This window comes from Tachyglossus aculeatus, chromosome 6 (assembly GCF_015852505.1).
Source record: "Tachyglossus aculeatus isolate mTacAcu1 chromosome 6, mTacAcu1.pri, whole genome shotgun sequence".
Lineage (NCBI taxonomy): Eukaryota > Metazoa > Chordata > Mammalia > Monotremata > Tachyglossidae > Tachyglossus > Tachyglossus aculeatus.
The window spans coordinates 37,725,628-37,746,693 of record NC_052071.1 but is presented as its reverse complement, the minus strand read 5'-3'; the positions used below and the strand labels follow the sequence as shown (position 1 = coordinate 37,746,693).

Here is a 21,066-nt window from a genome sequence, read left to right as displayed (position 1 = left end):
GTATTTATTGAGTGCTTACTGAGTGCAGAGCACTGTACTAAGCGCTTGGGAAGTACAAATTGGCAACATATAGAGACAGTCCCTACCCAACAGTGGGCTCACAGTCTAAAAGGGGGAGACAGACAACAAAACCAAACATACTAACAAAATAAAATAAATAGAATAGATATGTACAGGTAAAATAAATAAATAAATAGAGTAATAAATATGTACAAACATATATACATATATACAGGTGCTGTGGGGAAGAGAAGGAGGTAAGATGGGGGGGATGAAGAGGGGGACGAGGGGGAAAGGAAGGAAGGGGCTCAGTCTGGGAAGGCCTCCTGGAGGAGGTGAGCTCTCAGCCGGCAACCCCCATTTCAAGGGAACCATAGCTAGTGAATCATATTTACAATAATAATAATAATAATAATAACAATAATGGTGGTATTTGTTAAGCTCTTACTATATGCCAAGCACTCCTCTAAGCATGGGGGTAGGTACAAGGTAAACAGGCTGTCCCCCATGGGGCTCCCAGTCTTAATCCCCATTTTGCAGATGAGGTAACTGAGGCCCAGAGAAGTGAAGTGGCTTGCCCAAGGTCACACAGCAAACAAGTGGCAGAGCGGGGATTAGAACCCACATCCTCTGAGTCCTAAGCCCGTGCTCTTTCCGCTATGTCATGCTATTTATTGAGCGGTTACTGTGTGCAGAGCACACAGGGAACAGAGTTTACTCCTGAAATGGACATTTGCCTGGACTGCCTTCTTGCTGCAGGAGTGGACATCTTCAATCCTCGTCAGAAGGTTAAGAACACATGGAGTGCATCTCCTAAGTCCACTGTGCACTCCAAAGCCTTAGGACAGTGCTGAGTACTGCTGATTAATTGATCACCTCCCCTCTGAAGTGAGCTGAATTGGAAAATATTGGGCTGGAAAAACACCTGGATCAGTCAGATAGCTCCTCCTCTCCTGATCCACAATGCCAGCAGCGTGGCTCAGTGGAAAGAGCATGGGCTTTGGAGTCAGAGGTCATGGGTTCAAATCCCAGCTCCTCCAACTGTCAGTTGTGTGCCTCAGTTCCCTCATCTGTAAAATGGGGATTAGAACTGTGAGCCCCCCGGGGGACAACCTGATCACCTTGTCACCTCCCCAGCGCTTACAACAGTGCTTTGCACATAGTAAGCGCTTAATAAATACCATCATTATTATTATTATTATTATTGTAGAAAATCAAATCTTGGATCTGATTGTTCCTAATATTTGGTGAACAGTACAAGATTCTTGGATCGTGAGCCCCCGTGAGAGCCAGGAACCATGTCTAACTTTTTCGCCATTATATTGATGGTAATTAAGGTTGCACAAGGGGCTCTAAATGATCACTACAGAGGTGGGTTGGATGGACTAAGCTGATCTGACTCTTGTCCGTTGTCTTACGCCGTCGAGTCTTCTCCGAACCACAGCGACGCCATGGACACATCTCTCCTAGAACCCCCCAACCTCCATCTGCAATTGTTCTGGTAGTGTGTCCATAGAGTTTTCTTGGTTAAAATACAGAAGTGGTTTACCATTGCCTCCTTCTGTGCGGTCAACTTGAGTCTCCGCCCTTGACTCTCTCCCATGTTGGGGCTGCTCAGCACAGGAGAGGCTTGACTTGTAGAAGATTGCCTTCCACTCACTAGCCACTGGCCAAGCTAGGAATGGAATGGGTACGTCTCTTCTTGACTTTCCCTGCTGTAGTCGAGACTGGTAGAGTACTGGAAACTCTCCAGGTGTGACCCTAAGAGGGTGGACTCTTGTCTACTTGTTCTAAATCCCCCTCTCCACGTGGAAAATTGTTGTGCATGAATATCTCGGCCCTGCCTTCCCCATCCAAGCAAGTCAGAAAATACAGTGCATCTTACCTGCCAAGTAGAGAGTTTTTAACCCTGCGTCAGCCAGGACAGGGATGAATTTCATCTTGACGTTTCCACAGGCGATGGCAGACTCCGACAGGAGGCAGGTGGTGGGGAGGGAAGGCATGAGAACCTGCCCTCCTGGCTGTGACTCTCCAATGACTAAAGGGCCAAAAATCAGAGGGACGTTAGGCACTGGGGCATCCTCCTTCTTGGGAGCCAACGTGGGACTGTCTCTGCCACGTCCCGATTCCTTTCTCCTTTCTGTCTTCCCTTTCTCTGGCTCAGTAGCGTTGTGGGTCTGGACAGGCTGTTTGAACGCCTCTTTGCTGGCTGCCTTCTGTTGCCTTTCCCCTGGAGTGACAGAATTAACGAGAGAAGGTGAACAAGTCACTGAGGTCTGAGGGTCACCTAAAGACAGAAGTCCACAGCCCTCGCGATGTTCAAACCCACCCGGAGACCAGGGTGCCTTGATCTCCAAAACATGTGCCTAATTTTAAGTCTGATAAATACAACCGAGTCCTTCCCACTCTCCTATCAGAAGTTCCAGACATACTAGACACTCAATAAATATCTATGATGATGATGGTGGTGGTGACAATAAGTACAGGGGAAGCAACGTGGTAAAGTGGTAAAGCACGGGCCTGGGAATCTGAAGGTGATGGGTCCGAATCCCAGCTCTGCCATTTGTCTGTTGTGTGATCTTGGGTAAGTCACTTAACTTCTTTGGGACTCGGTTACCTCATCTGTAAAATGGGGAGTGACTGTGAGCCCCACATGGTACTGGGACTGTGTCCAACCCAATCTGCTTGTAATCACCCCAGTGCATAGTACAGTGCCTGGCACATAGTAAGTGCTTAACAAATGCCACAATTATTATTATTTCGGTCCAGTCGGAAACACGTAGCTTCAGTCATGCCAGAAACTCCTGTTTAAGCAAGGTTGAGCCAGGGCCATTAAAGAGATAGAAGAGGAGGAGGGAGAAATTGGAGGAAGTGGCTGAGAGGACTCACCCCAGATAAAAGTTATTTGGGGAGAAGCCGGAGAAGCAGCGTGGCTCAGTGGAAAGAGCCCGGGCTTTGGAGTCAGAGGTCATGGGTTCAAATTCCGGCTCCACCATTTGTCAGCTGTGTGACTTTGGGCAAGTCACTTCACTTCTCTGGGCCTCAGTTACCTCATCTGGAAAATGGGGATGAAGACCGTGAGCCCCCGTGGGGCAACCCGATCACCTTGTAACCTCCCTAGCACTTAGAACAGTGCTTTGCACATAGTAAGCACTTAATAAATGCTATTATTATTATTAATAATTATTGTTAATTAATTATTATTATTTATTATTATAGAGTGAGGCAGCATTACCCGCAGATGGGGCAGGGGCCTAAGAAAGGGAGTGGGTCCAAACAGTGGGATAGGAAACTTAGGGTAAAGGAGGAGAGAAGGGACCATTTATCAGGACCACCAAGCTGCTGCCATTTAAGCCCAAGGGGTTCCACTGGCCCCGGGTCAAAAAGTCCATTCTGGACTGGGTTTTCCACAAGGGCTGCCAGGCTGAAGTAGTGACTAAAGGGATGGCAACTTAATCCACAGTGGTTCAAATCCCCTAGGACAATGTCAATGCTGCCACGACCACCCAAACAACAACTGCCCTGCTTCTACCAACCTTTACTGGGATGGAAATGAACAAGAGTTTCGGCCCAGTCGGAAACACGTAGCTTCAGTCATGCCAGAGACTCCTGTTTAAGAGAGGTTGAGCCAGGGCCATTACAGAGATAGAAGAGGAGGAGGAAGAAATTGGAGGAAGTGGCTGAGAGGACTCATCCCAGATAAAAGTTATTTGGGGACTCCGAAAATTTTGACAGTTCAGCCCATTCGGAGACATCTGGTCCCCACTTTAAGGAGTAAATCTCAACTCACCTTCTGATCGAATTAGAGGATAGAGTAGAAAAGGCAACTTCTAAAGAACTCAGGAGATTTGATATCGTCTCTGAAATCCATTCTCCAAAGGTGGGAAGAGTTAAGGTAATATTGCTTTAAGGGGATACAGGGTGGACCCAGAAAGTACTGAATAGCACTCGATACAGGTTAATTAATAGTTTAATCCCAATGAAAAAGCCATTTGTTGTCTTGCAACCAAAATAATATAAATACTAGAGGTACTGAATTGGTTACTGGGACCATTTCTGAAAAGGAGGTTGGTCAGTGATGGGTATCATGTGAGAGTGGGCAAGGCCTATGAAACGCTTCAGAGAAATCAGAACCAGCCCAAACCCTCAAACTTTCAACCAGTGATTACAGCCTACTCCAGTCAGGATAGATGGTCCGGTCTTGACTCCATTTCTGACCTTAGGAGATTGCCATTTCCCCTCCCTCTGTGCTTCAGTTTCCCTTGCAGCAGAAGGTAAGGCTATGTAATTACAGAGGTTTGTCTCAGGCACAAAGCAATATCAACTTTCTGGCCATCACCCTCAGATGATTCTTGTCGTGAAAACCTGCCTGGCTATCCAGCTGGACACAGGTCCTGAAGGAATTTCAATCCTCTGAAAGGGTTGAAAAGGGAAGAAAAAAGATGGGGGAGAGTGAAGGAAAGGGAGGAATCAGTAAAGGGATTGGCTACCTGAGAAAAGAACTGGGGCCAGAAAAAAAAAGAACAAGGGAGGAAAGAGGCAGAGGGCACTTGAGCCACATAAATAATCATGGGTTAGGCTTTCACTGAGGTCCTTTCTCAGGTTCAATCCCTGTCTGAAACACATGCTGTACCCCTCAGCCCACCCACCTCTGCCTTTTTCTCTCCTTCCAACTCAGAAAGTTCTCTTGGTTTTGAAAAGCCAGAAGTTCTGAGGGTTGATTGCTGAAATAAAACTTACTCTGCTGGAGGCAGTGTTCCTGGCTGGAATATGCACAACCATGCCTCTCCCCTTCTGAAATCACATCACCTGCAGGAGGCCTTTCTTGATTGATTTCTGGTCTCCTCATCAGACATTTCAGCAACTCCATGCCACCAAAGCACTCACGGGTTCATAACCCCCGATAGCACTTCCGTGCATATCTCTACACTCTATTACTTCCTCTTATCCATAATTGATTTTGGCGTCTGCCTTCCCCACTAGATTGTAAGCTTCTTGATGGCAAGAATCCTGTCTACCAATTCCCCAGTGCCTAGCTTAACAAGTGCTTAACAAATACCACAATTGGTAATGACGATGAAGTTAATGGTGATCACAACCTGCTGTTGCAAAGAAATGTGCATGTGGCAAGGAAAGGGGGCACAGGTCACCACTACCATTGGCACTGCTCCTCTCACCACTGCTGTCGCTCAGCCAGAAAGTAGCCAGGGCAAAAACATGGAGAAGAGGGCACAAATTATTATACCCTTCAACCCCATCCCCACTGCCCCATTGGTCTCTGGTGACAAGATAAAGCAGCAGTGGGAGGGGACACCAGGGAGAGGGTTCTACCACAAACACAAAATTAGTATATTGATTTGGTCATGGAATTAACTTGGTCCAAATAACCACAGCTTTGCTCCATCCCTCCATTTTCCTCAAACTGGGTAGACAATACCTTTGAAGGCTGAAAAAAAGAAAGTTTAGGACAAATAGTATGCTTGCCTTTGGGTAGACCCAAGTATTTCATTCAAGATCTTCTAGACTGCGAGCCCGTGATTGGGTAGGGACCGTCTCTATATGTTGCTGACTTGTACTTCCCAAGCGCTTAGTACAGTGCTCTGCACGCAGTAAGTGCTCAATAAATACGATTGAATGAACTATGAACCCCTAAATTTGTTTTGCCATCCAATTCTGCTATTTTCTTAATTCATTCATTCATTCATTCCATCATATTTATTGAGCACTTACTGTGTGCACAGCACTGTGCAGTTCATATTTGTGAACTGTTTTTCCTCCACAGGGAGTTGACCTACCCTTTCCCCTATTCAAGTGCATTCTATGCCTTCACTGGTATTCCAACTTCATTTGAATTGTGCTCCTTCCTCCAGTCACTTTGGTGTCACAGATAAATTAAAAAGACACATAGCTGTTCTTGAATAGTTTAAATATTCCCACTGACCAAACTGACCATTGTGGGAAAACTGTGAAACTTCATGGAACACCTCCTTCCCTGTGACCTAACACTGAATCATCATCATCATCATCAATCGTATTTATTGAGTGCTTACTGTGTGCAGAGCACTGTGCTAAGCGCTTGGGAAGTGCAAGTTGGCAACATATAGAGACAGTCCCTACCCAACAGTGGGCTCACAGTCTAAAAGAATCTTTGGATATTTCTCTTTGAGTTTGCCCTCCAAATACACATGCTTTGAGAATCAATCAATCAATCAATCGTATTTATTGAGCGCTTACTGTGTGCAGAGCACTGTACTAAGCGCTTGGGAAGTACAAGTCGGCAACACATAGAGACAGTCCCTACCCAACAGTGGGCTCATAGTCTAGGAGGGGGAGACAGAGAACAAAACCAAACATACAAAATAAAATAAATACTAACAAAATAAAATAAATAGAATAAATAGAAGCAGTGTGACCTAGTGGAAAGAGGTGCCTGGGAGTCAGAGGACCTGGATTCTAATTAGTCCCGGCTCTGCCACTTGCCTGCTGTGTGACCTTCGGCAAAATACTTTATTTTTCTGTTCCTTGGGTTCCTCTTCTGTAAAATAGAGATTCAATACCTATTCTCCCTTCTACTTAGACTGTGAGGCCCATGTGGGACAGGGATTGTGTCCAATTTGATTACCTCTTATTTATCCAAGAGCTTAGAATAGGGCTTGATATGGTAATATCAAATATCGCTATTATTATTATCATTATTATTATTATCATTATCAGTAGGCTTCTAAGGTGAGTACATAATAATAATAATATCATTTATTAAGCACTTACTATGTGCCAAGCACTGTTCTAAGCACTGGGGAGGTTACAAGGTGATCAGGTTGTCCCACGGGGGGCTCACAGTCTTCATCCCCATTTTCCAGATGAGGTAACTGAGGCGCAGAGAAGTGAAGTGACTTGCCCAAAGTCACACAGCTGACAATTGGCGGAGCCGGGATTTGAACCCATGACCTCTGACTCCAAAGCCCGGGCTCTTTCCACTGAGCCACGCTGCTTCTAACATCTAAATCATGATATCCTCTGGTTAACTTCTCCATTCCCTGATCACAGCTTTGTCCCACTGGGGAATGCATTCGCCCCATCAAATCAACCCCAGAGTTGGGTGAGGTGAAATATATCCATCAACATCAATTCCATCAGTCCAAGCCAAACATGATTGGCTCCATTTTTTCCTTACCTTCGAACGGTTTCTTCCAGCCCAGTTTTTTTGCACTGATGTCTTCCTGCTTCTTCCTTTTCCCTTCCTCTTTGGTGCTGGCTACCTCTCGCGTCAGTGTCACGTTCTTTCTCAGGAGCCTGGCCACTTGCTTGGAGAACGCGGCTTTCCCTTCTTTCTTTTTCCTAGTCGCAGCAGTGTTGTGACTTTGCTTGGTGGTCCCTTTCTTGGTCACCTGGGATTTTTTTATAGCAATTCCTTTCCTGGGAAAGCCCCAGTTTGGTTTGTTGGTTTCCTTTTTTGGCTGAGAGGGAAGTTGTCCTGTTTTCTTTTGCCCCTGAACTCTGCCCTGAGGTTTTCTGGCCTTGGGTTGGGGTGCTACTTTCTGCTTCTGCTTCTTCACTTGCTTTCGCTGCTCTGGGACGCCATATTCTTCAAGTGATCTCACAGGCTTCGGCCTTGCGGTCGCTAAGGAATAATAACATATTAGGCTATTTTGCAACAAAGCATGAACCTTGTCAGGATTATATGTGGTTAGCTCTGTGTCCTTTGGTTCTGCTCCGAAGATCCACTCTTTTCAAACAATGAAGGTGGGATAGAAGCAAGACTTGTTCATTTAAAAAGGAACTCGATTCCCTGCCTCACTGTGTTGCTTAATGGATTCCCTTACATCACATTTCTTGAAGGTCCCATCTCAAGAAGAAGTGAAGATATTAACAGTGTCCTTGGCACATCCATATTTTGGCTTTAAGACAATGGCATAGAAAATGGACTATATTATAGTCCTTTCTTGATTATCCAGCAAGTGATTATCTTGTTCCCCAACTAGACTGTAAACTCCTCAGGAGCAGAGATCATGTCTCCCAATTATATTGCATTCTCTCAAGATCTTAGTCCTGTGCTCTGCACCCTGTAGGTGTTCAATAAATACCACAGATTGATTGATTTCTGAATTATCCATGATTCTAAATGTCTCCTCCCTCCTGCCGCTCTTTTTGCCTCCTGCTCATCCACCAGGTAAGGGAAGTAGAAAGGAGAGGAGACTGTATACATCTCAGCACATTCACCTGCTTTTAGTAGGCTTGAGGGAAGAGGAGTTTGCAATAACTCTTAAAATGAAATTTAGGATTATTTGTGCATACCCCATTTTTTTCAGGGGGAATTATTTCTCTGAAGAAGTAATTGGAAATCTAGGACAGATGGTTTTTCAAATGCAGTATCCTGCAATAGATTATCCTGACGAAATAATGGGCTTAACATCCCCCTCTACTGCATGAAATGTGTTTTTCCTGGGCCCTGAAGGGTGTGAAGTGCCTTCCTCCTCCATGCTCCTCTTGGGTTGGGTTTATAATAATAATAATAATAATAATAATAATAATAATAATAATAGTAATAATAATAATGGCATTTGTTAAGTGCCTTCCTCCTCCATGCTCCTCTTGGGTTGAGTTTATAATAATAATAATAATAATGATAATGGCATTTGTTAAGCACTTACTATGTGCTAAGCACTGTTCTAAGCACTGGGGAGAATACAAGGTGATCATGTTGTCCCATGTGGGGCTCACAGTCTTAATCCCCATTTAACAGATGAGGTAACTGAGGCACAGAGAAGTGAAGTGACTTGCCCAAGGTCACACAGCTGACAAGTGGCGGAGCAGGGATTTGAACCCATGACCTCTGACTCCCAAGCCCCGGCTCTTTCCATTGAGCCACACTGCTTCTCTACCCAACCAGGGGTGAGAATGATACCCCAGCTGCTGGCAGCCCCTGCAGGTGTTGCTGACAAGAGTCTTTTAAGAGTCTTTCTTCCACCTTGGCTTGACTGCCATTGTACTGATGGAGTTCCCATGCCCAGAGCGGAGAACCTTGGGCAAGGCAACAACTCTTGGGCCAGGACAATCAATCAATCAATCAATCGTATTTATTGGGCGCTTACTGTGTGCAGAGCACTGTACTAAGCGCTTGGGAAGTACAAGTTGGCAACATATAGAGACAGTCCCTACCCAACAGTGGGCTCACAGTCTAAGAGGGGGAGACAGAGAACAAAACCAAACATACTAACAAAATAAAATAAATAGAATAGATATGTACAAGTAAAATAAATAGAGTGATAAATATGTAAAAACATATATACATATATACAGGTGCTGTGGGGAAGGGAAGGAGGTAAGATGGGGGGATGGAGAGGCGAACGAGGGGGAGAGGAAGGAAGGGGCTGAGTGTGGGAAGGCCTCCTGGAGGAGGTGAGCTCTCAGTAGGGCCTTGAAGGGAGGAAGAGAGCTAGCTTGGCGGATGGGCAGAGGGAGGGCATTCCAGACCCGGGGGATGACGTGGGCCGGGGGTCGATGGTGGGACAGGCGAGAACGAGGTACGGTGAGGAGATTAGCAGCGGAGGAGCGGAGGGTGCGGGCTGGGCTGGAGAAGGACAGAAGGGAGGTGAGGTAGGAGGGGGCGAGGGGATGGACAGCCTTGAAGCCCAGGGTGAGGAGTTTCTGCCTGATGGGTCAGAGCAGGTGTTCTGACAGAGCAGATGTTCTGGCTATCTTGTCCAAGGTTTCTATCTTGCAGGCTCGACCAGAGCCTAGCTCTCCTAACAGCTTAAACAATTTTTTTAATGGTATTTTTTAAGTGCTTACTCTGTGCCAGGCACTACACTATGTGCTGGGGTAGATACAAGGTTGGACACAGTCCCCGTAGTGATAGAACAAGGGCTTAGAAGTCAAAAGGACCTGGGTTCTAATATCGGCTCTGTCATTTGTCTGCTGCGTGACCTTGGGCAAGTCACTTAACTTCTCTGTGCCTCAGCTACCTCATCAGTAAAATGGGGATTAAGACTGTGAGCCCCACGTGGGACGGGGACTGTGTCCAACTTGATTAACTTGTACCCTAGCGCTTAGAACAGTGCTTGACTCATAGTAAGCACTTAACAAATACGATCAACATTGTGGGACTCACAGGATAAATTCCCATTTTACAGATGAGGTAACTGGGCCCCAGAGAAGTTAAGTGACTTGCCCAAGGACACACAGCAGACAAGTACCAGAGCTGTGATTAGAACCCAGCTCTGATTCTCAGGCCTGTGCTTTCTATTAAGTCACGCTGCTTCATATGCCTCTTTCTCTGTCTCTTGATTCTCCTCGTTGCCTCTTGCTAGTGATCCCAGCCTCACTTTCTAAACACCCAAGCAAGCGGATGGTCGCAACTTTAAATCAGCAAGAACTATCTCCTGGGATGAAATGAAAAAGCAAGGACAAGGAGCTAAACGATGCTGAGCTGCTGCCTCTCCTGAACCTCTCGCCTTCAGGGATTCCAAAGCACTTTATAAATATCCAGACCTGCAGCCGAAAGAACTGCATGACATGTAGCGATCTTCAACATGAACCAAATAAGCCCAGTGGCCTTTCTTAGTGGGCGCTGAAGTGTTTTCACTTGTCAGCCCCTTTCCTTCCCTTTTCCCAATCCCAAATGGAAATATCTTTTATGAATAATAATAATGGTAGTAGTAGCATTTGTTAAGCACTTAATTAATTAATTAATAATGGCATTTATTAAGCACTTACTATGTGCAAAGCACTGTTCTAAGCGCTGAGGAGGTTACAGGGTGATCAGGTTGTCCCACGTGGGGCTCACAGTCTTAATCCCCATTTTACAGATGAGGTAACTGAGGCCCAGAGCAGTTAAGTGAATTGTCCAAAGTCACACAGCTGACAATTGGCGGAGGCAGGATTTGACCCATGACCTCTGACTCCAAAGCCCATGCTCTTTCCACTGAGCCACGCTGCTTTTCTTATGGGGCATGCACTTACTATATTCCAGGCACTGTACTAAGCGCTGGGGTAGATACAAGCAAATCAGGTTAGACACAGTCCCTGTCCCACATTCATCAATCGTATTTATTGAGCGCTCACTGTGTGCAGAGCACTGTACTAAGCGCTTGCTAACCGATTGCTCCACAGAGACTAAAGGGTTCACGTTCTCAATCCCCATTTTCCAGATGAGGTCACAGGCCCGGAGAAGCGAAGTGACTTGCCCAAGGTCACACAGCAGACAAGTGGCTGAGCCGGGATTAGAACCCATGACTTTCTGACTCCCAGTTTCATGCTGTATCCATTATATCACGCCGCTTCTCTGAAGGGATTCTATGGAGAGATTGCCAACCGACTAAATAAACAGACCCCCCAGGAGATGCATTTTGCTTCAGCTTTGGCCCTTCCCTGCAGGAAGACGCCCTGACGGCTTCACCAACCAAACAGCATTTCCAGTCGTCATAATGACCACTGGGCTTCTCCACCCGACTCACCTTCCGGGAGGCTGGCTCCAGGACGTGGCGAGGTTGACTCAGAAGTGGGTTGTTGCTTCGTTGGGCTCAGAGTTGGCCCGGACTCCTTCGTCTCAGCCGTGCTCCGGTCCTCCTTCGACCCCTCCTGCTGGGAACCCACCTTCCCGTTGGGTTTCTCTAGAACTTCTTTCCCGGCCCCCCAAGAACACCCCCAAAGAGCAAGGGCGAAAACCGAGAAGAGAATTAGTTTCATGATTTAAACTCTTCCCTCGTCCTCAGCTTCCTTGCTCACTCTCGCTCACTCTGTCTGCACACACTGACTCTTATTTAAAAGAAGAGGGTCCCTAATGGCTTCTTGGCTACGCTGCAAACAGATCAACCTAACTGGTTCCTGAGATTAAAACCCCATGGGGACCGAATTAAATACTTTAACTTTCAAGTAGTCCCTCATAGTCAACTGCTTTTTGCTGCTTTTCGCCCTATCTAAACAGCCACCACCGGCTGCCCTGTCCTTCCACAAAAATCTTCCAGTTTTTCCAATGGAGAGATTGAAAAAAAGATAAATAAGCTCACTTTTTTAATCAATCCTAAGTTTATTAGGAATTGGAACCAGCCCAACCACTGGCAGCATTTGACTTGGGAGTAAACGGTTACCTAACTGTTAGGTTTTGAGGCCTACCTCGGATGAATGAGCCCTCTGTTTTCACACATAACCAGTCACTGTTGAGCCCATAGGGATGCCTGTTCATTCAGGAGAGTGTGTCCTTCTTCCCCATCTCCCTTCTGTACCTTTCCATTCCATAGCAAATCACAGGATTGACCTTGGAAGGAGCTGTGTTTCTCAAATAATTTTTTACCCCACAAAAAGAAAAAAAGAAAACGAAATACCAGGAATCAGGAGAGAAGTCTACATAAGTAGGACTCTCTTAGGCCCCCAAGGTCGTTAGGGTAAAATAGTAGGTAATAATCCTTCTGAAGGACTGGACACCCAGATCAAATCTCAGCACTTCACAGCTATCTGGAGAAGCAGGGTTGCCTAGTGGAAAGAGCACAGACTTGGATTCTGATCCCGGTTTCCTCACCTGCCTGCTGTTTGGCCTTGGGCAAGTCACTTAACCACCATGCCTCGGTAGTCTCATCTGTAAAATGGGGATTAAATACCTGTACTCCTTCCCTCTTAGATGTGGGACAGGGACTGTATCTGATCTGATTCATTCATTCATTTATTCAATCGTATTTATTGAGAGCTTACTGTGTGCAGAGCACTGTACTAAGCGCTTGGGAAGTACAAGTCGGCAACATAGAGACGGTCCCTACCCAACAACGGGCTCACAGTCTAGAAGGGGGAGATAGACAACAAAACAAAACATGTGGACAGGTGTCATCAGAACAAATAGAATTAAAGCTAAATGCATATCATTAACAAAATAATCGCACTGTTTCTCTCCCAGGGCTTAATGCAGTGCTTAACATATAGTAAGCTCTTAACAAATAACATTACTATTATCACATTTTTCATGTGCTGTGGTTTTTTGAGTACTACACTCCCTATGCCTGGAGCTTCACAAGGAAAGACGGTTCCCCACCACTGCCATCACCAATCCAATCATCACCCACCTTTTCCACTCTCCTTTATATTTCTTTGTGCCTTTCAGCCAACCAAGAAACTCATTCCATCACTAAAAACAGGGATTCGTAGCATTAGCCAAGAGAAGAAACAATCTGAAATCCAGTTGTTCTCCAGGAATGGGTAGCAGGAATGGAAAGAATGACTCAAGTGTACGGCCATGGAAACCAACTAGAGTTGTGCTATTAGAACTCGGGAGTCCTGGTTTTCTCCTAAAACCAAAGCTGTACTAGGCAATAAATGGAGACACGTCAAATCTGACTATAGGGACAGTTGACTTAGGCTGGCAGTACAGCTTGATGTCCCTCTTCTGGCTTTGATACAAGCACAAAGGAATGCCGCGTGCACGGCTGAGAGTTTTCCCAGACCCCTGAAGGATTGGAAAAGGCTGAGTAGGGTGACAAAGGAGCAAGGATTAGAAGCTGGGAGTTGGAAGAGTAAGAGAAAAAAAACAAGTTAAAACTAATCTCTAGTCCGTAGTGACTGAGCACTGGGTTTGCAATGGTGACTCTGTGCACTGTTCTTTCTCCTGTGGGTTTTCCAAGCCGGGAATGGGAAATTTTTCCTACTCTCTTAAGCTCTGGTATTTTCATGACAGTGGATTCAATTTCAATAAAATCAATTCGTGTGAGCATAGATTAATCAGTGATGGAATGAAAAAAAAAATCCTGCGATAAAGCACGGGGCTGGGAGTCAGAAGGACCTGGGTGCTAATCTTGGCTCTGCCACTTCTCTGCTATATGACTTTGGGCAAGTCACTTCCCTTCTCTGTGCCTCCGTTGCTTTATCTGTAAAATGGAGATTAAGACTGTGAGCCCCATGCGAGACATGGACTGTGCCCAACCTGATTAGCTTGTATCTACCCCATCACTTAGAACAGTGCCTGGCCTAACTAGTAAATGCCTAACAAATACCATAAAAATATTTTTAAAAGCACGTGATGTCACCTGTTATTCCGGCACACAAGAAATGTGACATCATCATACCAAGGCTATTTTGCGTAAACCCACTGGATTCCAGGTGAATTTGTGGGATATCCCCTCCCCGCAACCTTCCAAGTCACTGCAATCCCCTGCCAGATCCTTGTGAGCTTGGGTGTCAATCAAGAAATCTAACAATTGTATTTATTGAGTTCTTGCTGTGTGCAGAGCACTGTACTAAGCACTTGGAAAAATGCAATATAACAGAGTTGGTAGACACTTTCCCTGTCCAAAACGAGCTTACGATCTAGAGGGGGAGTCAGACATTAATATAAATAAATAAATTATGGATATGTACATAAATGCTGTGGGTCTGAGGGAGAGGTGAATAAAGGAAGCAAATCCAAGTGCCGGGGTGAAGCAGAAGGGAGTGGGAGAACAGTGTCACACCCAAGATAGAGAACTCAGCAACAGCAACCGTGGCAGAGGGAGGTTCAATGCTGAAAATTAAAATACCCGACATAAAGGTGTCTAGTTCTTTATTTCTACTGGAAATAACTCTATATGTTGCCAACTTGTACTTCCCAAGCGCTTAGTACAGTGCTCTGCACACAGTAAGCACTCAATTAATACGATTGATTGGTTGATTGATTGATTGATTGATAACTGGATTGTACCATCCAAGCTCTTAATACAATGCTCCGCACACAGTAAGCGCTCAATAAATATGATTGACTGAAGGAATAATGATGATAATAATAATAATAATGTTTGATAAGCACTTCCTCTGATTTAAAGCATTATGCTAAGCACTGGGGTTGACAATATAATCAGGTTGTAACCAGTCCCCGCCCCTCACGGAGCTCACAGTATAAGAAGGAGGGATCTTATCCCCATTTTACAGATGAGGAAACTGAAGCCCAGACAAATTAAGCGACCCTGCCCATGGTCACCCAGCAGGCAGTGGCAGAGCCGGGATTAGAACACAGGTCTCTTGATTCCCAGGCCTGCGCTCTTTCTATGTGCAACAGATGACCGGCCACTTTAGCTAGGCAGTTAAAAGGAGAAAGAGGTCTCTGGAGAATCCATCATCATCATCATCAATCGTATTTATTGAGTGCTTACTGTGTGCAGAGCACTGTACTAAGCGCTTGGTAAGTACAAGTTGGCAACATATAGAGACAGTCCCTACCCAACAGTGGGCTCACACTCTAATCAACAACTTACTTGGATTTTCACACAGTAAGCACTCAGTAAATACAATTGAATGAATTACCACGTCCATTTCCAGGTAACTTTGAGCAAATGGCTGAAAGTTGGGAGACGATTCCGGTGCCCTTGGGAGGACGTTTCCCTTGGGAGGTGGAGAGCTGCAATTCAGAGAGCTGCAGGTTAAGGATCAGTCTCCCCATCCAGTGCTTTTAGCACAAATGATTGGCTCCCACTGACTTGCCAAATGAGGTTTTAAAATGAAAAAAAAATCAGTCGCGGGAATGGGGGCAGAGGGTGGGAGAGAGAATACGGGTGATGGGTGGGTTGAATTGTTTGTCCTTTTTGTTGATTTTCTGGCATCTGTTGCTGAGGCAGGAGGTCTTGGGGTCTGGAAAGGGACCAGATCCTTATCAACAAAATTGCAAGGAAAAGAAGGGTCTCACCCCCACCCCAAATTCATCCCCTTGCCACAGAGAGGACGAGCCAGCAGTGAAGTGAGCGTCCTTCCTCTAAATCAGTGGTACACTTGAGAATGACCCTTGCAGGAAGGGGAGTTCATTAGCTGATTGCACCATCCGAAAACGTTGCCAAGTGTCTGCCAGGCCTGTTATCCCTCCACCAAGACTCAGCCTGCCTTGAGGAAGGGGGACAGGTGCCAGCCCCAGCTCCAGGGCCCCACAGATCTAATCCACATTCGACCACACTGCATAAACAGAGAAGGTGGGAGCTTGAGGGTTTGTTGGGAAACACTAAAATCGGGTAAACAACATCTCGTATCCCAGGACGAACTATGGGAAGGAACTGAACCAAGAATGAGCCACCCGGGGAAAACTGCTGATTGAGTCTGCAGAATAAAATTGCTCAATAAAATAACGAGGTCCTGCCCTCCGCCACCTCCCACTGCCATCTTCCCTGTCTTCTTGGGACTGTCTCCTGGAAAGTCTCTGGAATGTGCTGACTGGGGAGTAAGAGCTGTTCCCTGATGCCCTAGTCTTCCCGGTTCTTTATCTCCTCACCTACCTGATCCTCCATCTGTGCTACTAAGGATGCAATGGAGCCATGGCGGGGCCCTTCTGAAGAGTACAGTACTGCAGGGTGAAGCACCAAAGAGAGACACTGGTGTATTGTTGAGGCAATGTCAGGTCACTAAGGAGCACTGGCAGCCCCCACCCCAGGCTAATTCATTCAATCGTATTTATTGAGAGCTTACTGTGTGCAGAGCACTGTACTAAGCGCTAATGAAGGGAGACTAACTGGGAGTCTATAACCCCTCGCTTACTAGTTCCCTCGTTCTAACTGGCGTAATGTTGCCCAAACCCTTTGCACGTGAGTCAGAATGAAACAGAATCGGTGAACTCTGGAGGCCCCTGGCCCTTGGGGAATGAGACCCGGGCATCTAGACTAGCTCTGAGAGACCCTCAGACCCAAGGACTTTGATCAATTATTTTATTCTGCTCTCCTTGGGACTGGGACTACAGTTCACACTGGACCGGGAGCAGCAGCAAACTAGACTAAGGAGGCAGTGTGGCCTAGTGGAAAGAACATGAAGTAGGAAGTCAGGAGGTTTGGGTTCTTGAGGTGCGGTTAATAATAATAATAATGACATTTATTAAGCGCTTACTATGTGCAAAGCACTGTTCTAAGCGCTGGGGAGGTTACAAGGTGATCAGTTTGTCCCATGGGGGGCTCACAGTCTTCATCCCCATTTTACAGATGAGGTAACTGAGGCCCAGAGAAGTGAAGTGACTTGCCCAAAGTCACACAGCTGACAAGTGGCGGAGCCGGGATTTGAACCCATGACCTCTGACTCCAAAGCCCACGTCCTTTCCACTGAGCCACGCTGCGGTTCTGTCACTGGCCTGCAGTGTGACTTCAAGCAAGTGCCTTAATCTCTCTGTGCTGCAGTTTCCACCTCTGTAAAATGGGGATACTAATAACTAGCTGTGTCTAGGGTACTCGCATGGTCCGTGCATTGAGCGGAGGAAGAAAGAGAGTGGGTGGGAGATGCTCAAGGCCAGTCAGCTTCTCTTTTCAGCACTGCACTGATTTGGTTTTCAGTAATAATGGTAATATTATTTACTAAGTGTTTTTTGTGTGTGGAGCACTATACTAAGCTCCGGGAAAGAATACACAGTTTCAAGCTGCATATTTCCCAGCCCCCATCCCTTTTCTATCTGTAGCACCTGGACTCGAAGGGAACATGAAGAACGAACAGATGCCTTGAGGGAGAATGGGGAGAAATAGAAGGAAACTATAAGAATTGGGAAGGAAAAAGCAACAGAAAGTCAGGGAAGCAAAGGAGATGAGAAAAAATCAGAGAGACATAGAGGCAAAGAAAGGAATGTGAATATTGGAGATCCTGATCGTTTTCTTCCTAAAAATCGGGTGGATGTTGGCAGAAACTCTAGAGGAGGCACCAACGTAGCCAGTTTCCTGCAGGCATCATCACCATTGAACAAGAATCTGCTTCCTTGGCCACCAATGCCAACCCAACATGGCACCCCTCACCTCTAGACTGTAAGCTCATTGTGAACAGGGAATGTTAGTGAGTGGGTCAATCGTATTTATTGAGCGCTTACTGTGTGCATAGCACTGTACTAAGCATTTGGGAGAGTGTGATATAACAATAAGCAGACACATTCCCTGCCCACAAAGAGCTTACGGTTTAGAGGGGGAGACAGACATTAATATAAATGAATACATTATAGATATGTACATAAGTGCTGAGAGGCTGGGATGGGAGGAGAACAGAAGGAGTAAGGCAAGGAGATGCAGAAGGGAGTGAGAGGAGAGGAAAGGGGAATGAGAGAAGAGGAGCTTAGTCAGGGAAAGCCTCCTGGAGGAGATCGACCTTCGATGAGCCTATGAGGTGGGGGGCAGGATGTGGGCGAGGGGTTGGTGGTGAAATAGGCAAGATCGAGGCACAGTGAGAAGATTAGCATTAAAAGAGCAAAGTGTGTGGGCTAGGTTGTAATAGGAGAGTAATGAGGTGAGGAAGGAGGGGACAAGATGATGGAGTGCTTTAAAGTGAGGTTTTTTTTTATATTGTACTCTCCCAAGTACAGTGCTCTGCACAGAGTGAAAAAGCTCAATAAATGTGATTGACTGACCTCCATACACACACACACCACACATACACACACACATGCATATCCTCTTCAGCACCCTGTTATATCCCATAGGTTGAATCCTCTTGGTCTCCTTCTCCTGAATGAATCCCACCTAATGGGATTCAACAGACCAAAGAACTGACCGGGAGGTAAGGGTCTGGATGGAGAGTAAGGTTGGTATGTTCTTAAGAATCTGGACTGAAAGAAGCAAAGCCAGTGAGTTAACAGGTTCCTGGGGCGTGGAGCTGGGAGGAGAAATCTGTTCAAACCAGGGAGGAAAGAGGATGGAATAAAGATCACCCAGGGAAGGGAAATGCCAGTGGAATCCAGGATGAAGAGTTGGGGCTAGAATATTGTAGGAGTTTGGGGAACTGGAAAAGTTTTCAGAGTTCAACTGTCCCCGAGACTGGAACCAGGGATCTCAAGAGCCTGGCGGACACTGACCTGAACGGTGGAGATGCCTTCTTGGAATGCTGAAAATAAGATTATCTGGGGATGGGAACCTGGACCCTGAGAAAGATTTCTAAACCCTGCGTTTGTTCCTTTCTTTCCATTTCCTTCTGCTTTGCTGCACTCGCCGCTGACTAAACATCCTGACATCTGGTTTCTATTACTCCCTCCACTACAGACCACTACTCAGTGACTTGCTAATGTGTTTCTTCTTAATCACATCTCGAGGACTTCTCTGGCAGAGGATGAGGGAGAAGCCAAGGCCACGGTCCCTCTTCTTAATCTGCAGAGTCCCTTTCCTAAAACATGGACCTAATCTCATGCTCCCTTGCCTCGTTTTTCTCTTCCCCCACCCTAGTAATAATAATAATTGTGGCATTTGTTAAGCGCTACTATGTGCCAAGTAGATATTTACTAAGCGCTGGGGTAGATACGAGGTAATTGGATTAGACAGAGTTCTTGTCCCACGTGGGGCTCACGGTCTTAGTCCCCATTTTACAGAGAGGTTAAGTGACTTGCCCAAGATCACACAGCAGACAAGGGGCAGAGCCGGGATTAGAACCTAGGTCCTTCTAACTCCTAGGGCTGTGCTGTCTCCACTAGGCCACACTGTTTCCCTGTAAAACACCTAAGGAGAGTGTTGTCTACTAATTCTGTTGTATTGCACTCTGCCGAGCGCTTAGTACAGTGGTCTGCAAATAGTAAGAGCTCAATAAATACCATTGATTGATGGACTGACTGAGGTGGAAGAGCCCCCAGCAGGTCCTGGGCGCAGGGAGCCAGGCTGGGAAACTCCTGGTCAAGTTAGACGCCTGTGAGATTGGGACTCTTTGCAATGCTTTTCATTCACTTGTAAGCTCCTCGTGGGAAGGGGACGTCTCTACCAATCCTGATGTTTTGTTCTCTCCCACGCGCTTAGTACAGTGTTCCACACATAGTAAGCACTCAATAAATACCATTGTTTTTATGGTATTTGTTAAGCGCTTACTATGTGTCAAGCACTGTTCTAAGCACTGGGGTATAGACAAGTTAATTAGGTTGAACACAGCCCCTGTCCCTCAGGAGGCTCACAGTCTAAGTAGGAGGGAGAACAGGAGAACTGAAGCACAGAGAAGTTAAGTGACTTGCCTAAATTCACACAGCAGGCAGGTGGCAGAGCTGGAATTTGAACCCAGGTCCTCGGACTCGCAGGCCTGTGCCCTTTCCATTATAAGCCACGCCGCTTCTCACTGACTGGTTGATTATTTCATCAACTCGGTGGAAAGACCTGCTCTCAGCTACTCCCACCTCTCTCATCTCCCCTTCTCCAGAGGAGATACTCGCACAGATTAGGAATGAGCCCAGAATCTTCGGTTTAGTAACAGCACCAGGGAGGGTTTGATCTTACGACAGTTCTCCCTCATTGAAGGACAATTTAGAATCAATCAATCGTATTTATTGAGCGCTTACTGTGTGCAGAGCACTGTACTAAGCGCTTGGGAAGTACAAGTTGTCAACATATAGAGACGGTCCCTACCCAACAGTGGTCTCACAGACTAGAAGGGGGAGACAGAGAACAAAACCAAACATATTAACAAAATAAAATAGAATAGATATGTACAAGTAAAATAGAGTAATAAATATGTACAATCAATCAATCGTATTTATTGAGCGCTTACTGTGTGCAGAGCACTGTACTAAGCGCTTGGGAAGTCCAAGTTGGCAACGTCTAGAGACGGTCCCTACCCAACAGTGGGCTCACAGTCTAGAAGGGGGAGACAGAGAACAAAACCAAACCTATTAACAAAATAAAATAAATAGAATAGATATGTACAAGTAAAATAGAGTAATAAATATGTACAATCAATCAATCAATCGTATTTATTGAGCGCTTACTGTGTGCAGAGCACTGTACTAAGTGCTTGGGAAGTCCAAGTTGGCAACATATAGAGACGGTCCCTACCCAACAGTGGGCTCACAGTCTAGAAGAGGGAGACAGACAACAAAACAAAACCTATTAACAAAATAAAATAAATAGAATAGATATGTACAAGTAAAATAAATAGAGTAAGAAATATGTACAAACATATATACATATATACTGACAGACAGCAAAACAAAACCTGTGGACAGGTGTCAAGTCGTCAGAATAAATAGAAGTAAACCTAGATAATAATAATAATAATAATAATAATAATAATAATGGCATTTGTTAAGTGCTTACTATGTGTTTCCCTTTTGAAAAAAATAGTATTTTTAAGTGCTTACTGTGTTCTAAGCACTGAACTAAGTGCTGGGATAGATACAAGTTAATCAGGCCAGACACAGTCTCT

The 21,066-nt window shown here is 45.7% G+C and overlaps 1 protein-coding gene and 1 non-coding gene across 2 annotated transcripts in view; both read right to left on the bottom strand.

The window, feature by feature from the left end:
- LOC119930127 (extracellular matrix protein 2-like) overlaps positions 1–12,184 on the bottom strand; it is a 43,865-nt gene extending 31,681 nt beyond the window's left edge. The window contains exons 1-4 of the mRNA XM_038748627.1: positions 12,117–12,184; positions 11,457–11,662; positions 7,175–7,621; positions 1,886–2,230 (exon numbers count right to left, since the gene is read on the bottom strand). Coding sequence (XP_038604555.1) covers positions 1,886–2,230; positions 7,175–7,621; positions 11,457–11,662; positions 12,117–12,184 — 1,066 coding nt within the window. The remainder of the gene's footprint in view (positions 1–1,885; positions 2,231–7,174; positions 7,622–11,456; positions 11,663–12,116) is intronic.
- Positions 1,634–1,771, bottom strand: LOC119930348. Its single transcript, XR_005451824.1, has one exon. It is a non-coding gene; the product is annotated as a small nucleolar RNA SNORA7 (small nucleolar RNA).
- Positions 12,185–21,066: the final 8,882 nt, after the last annotated feature.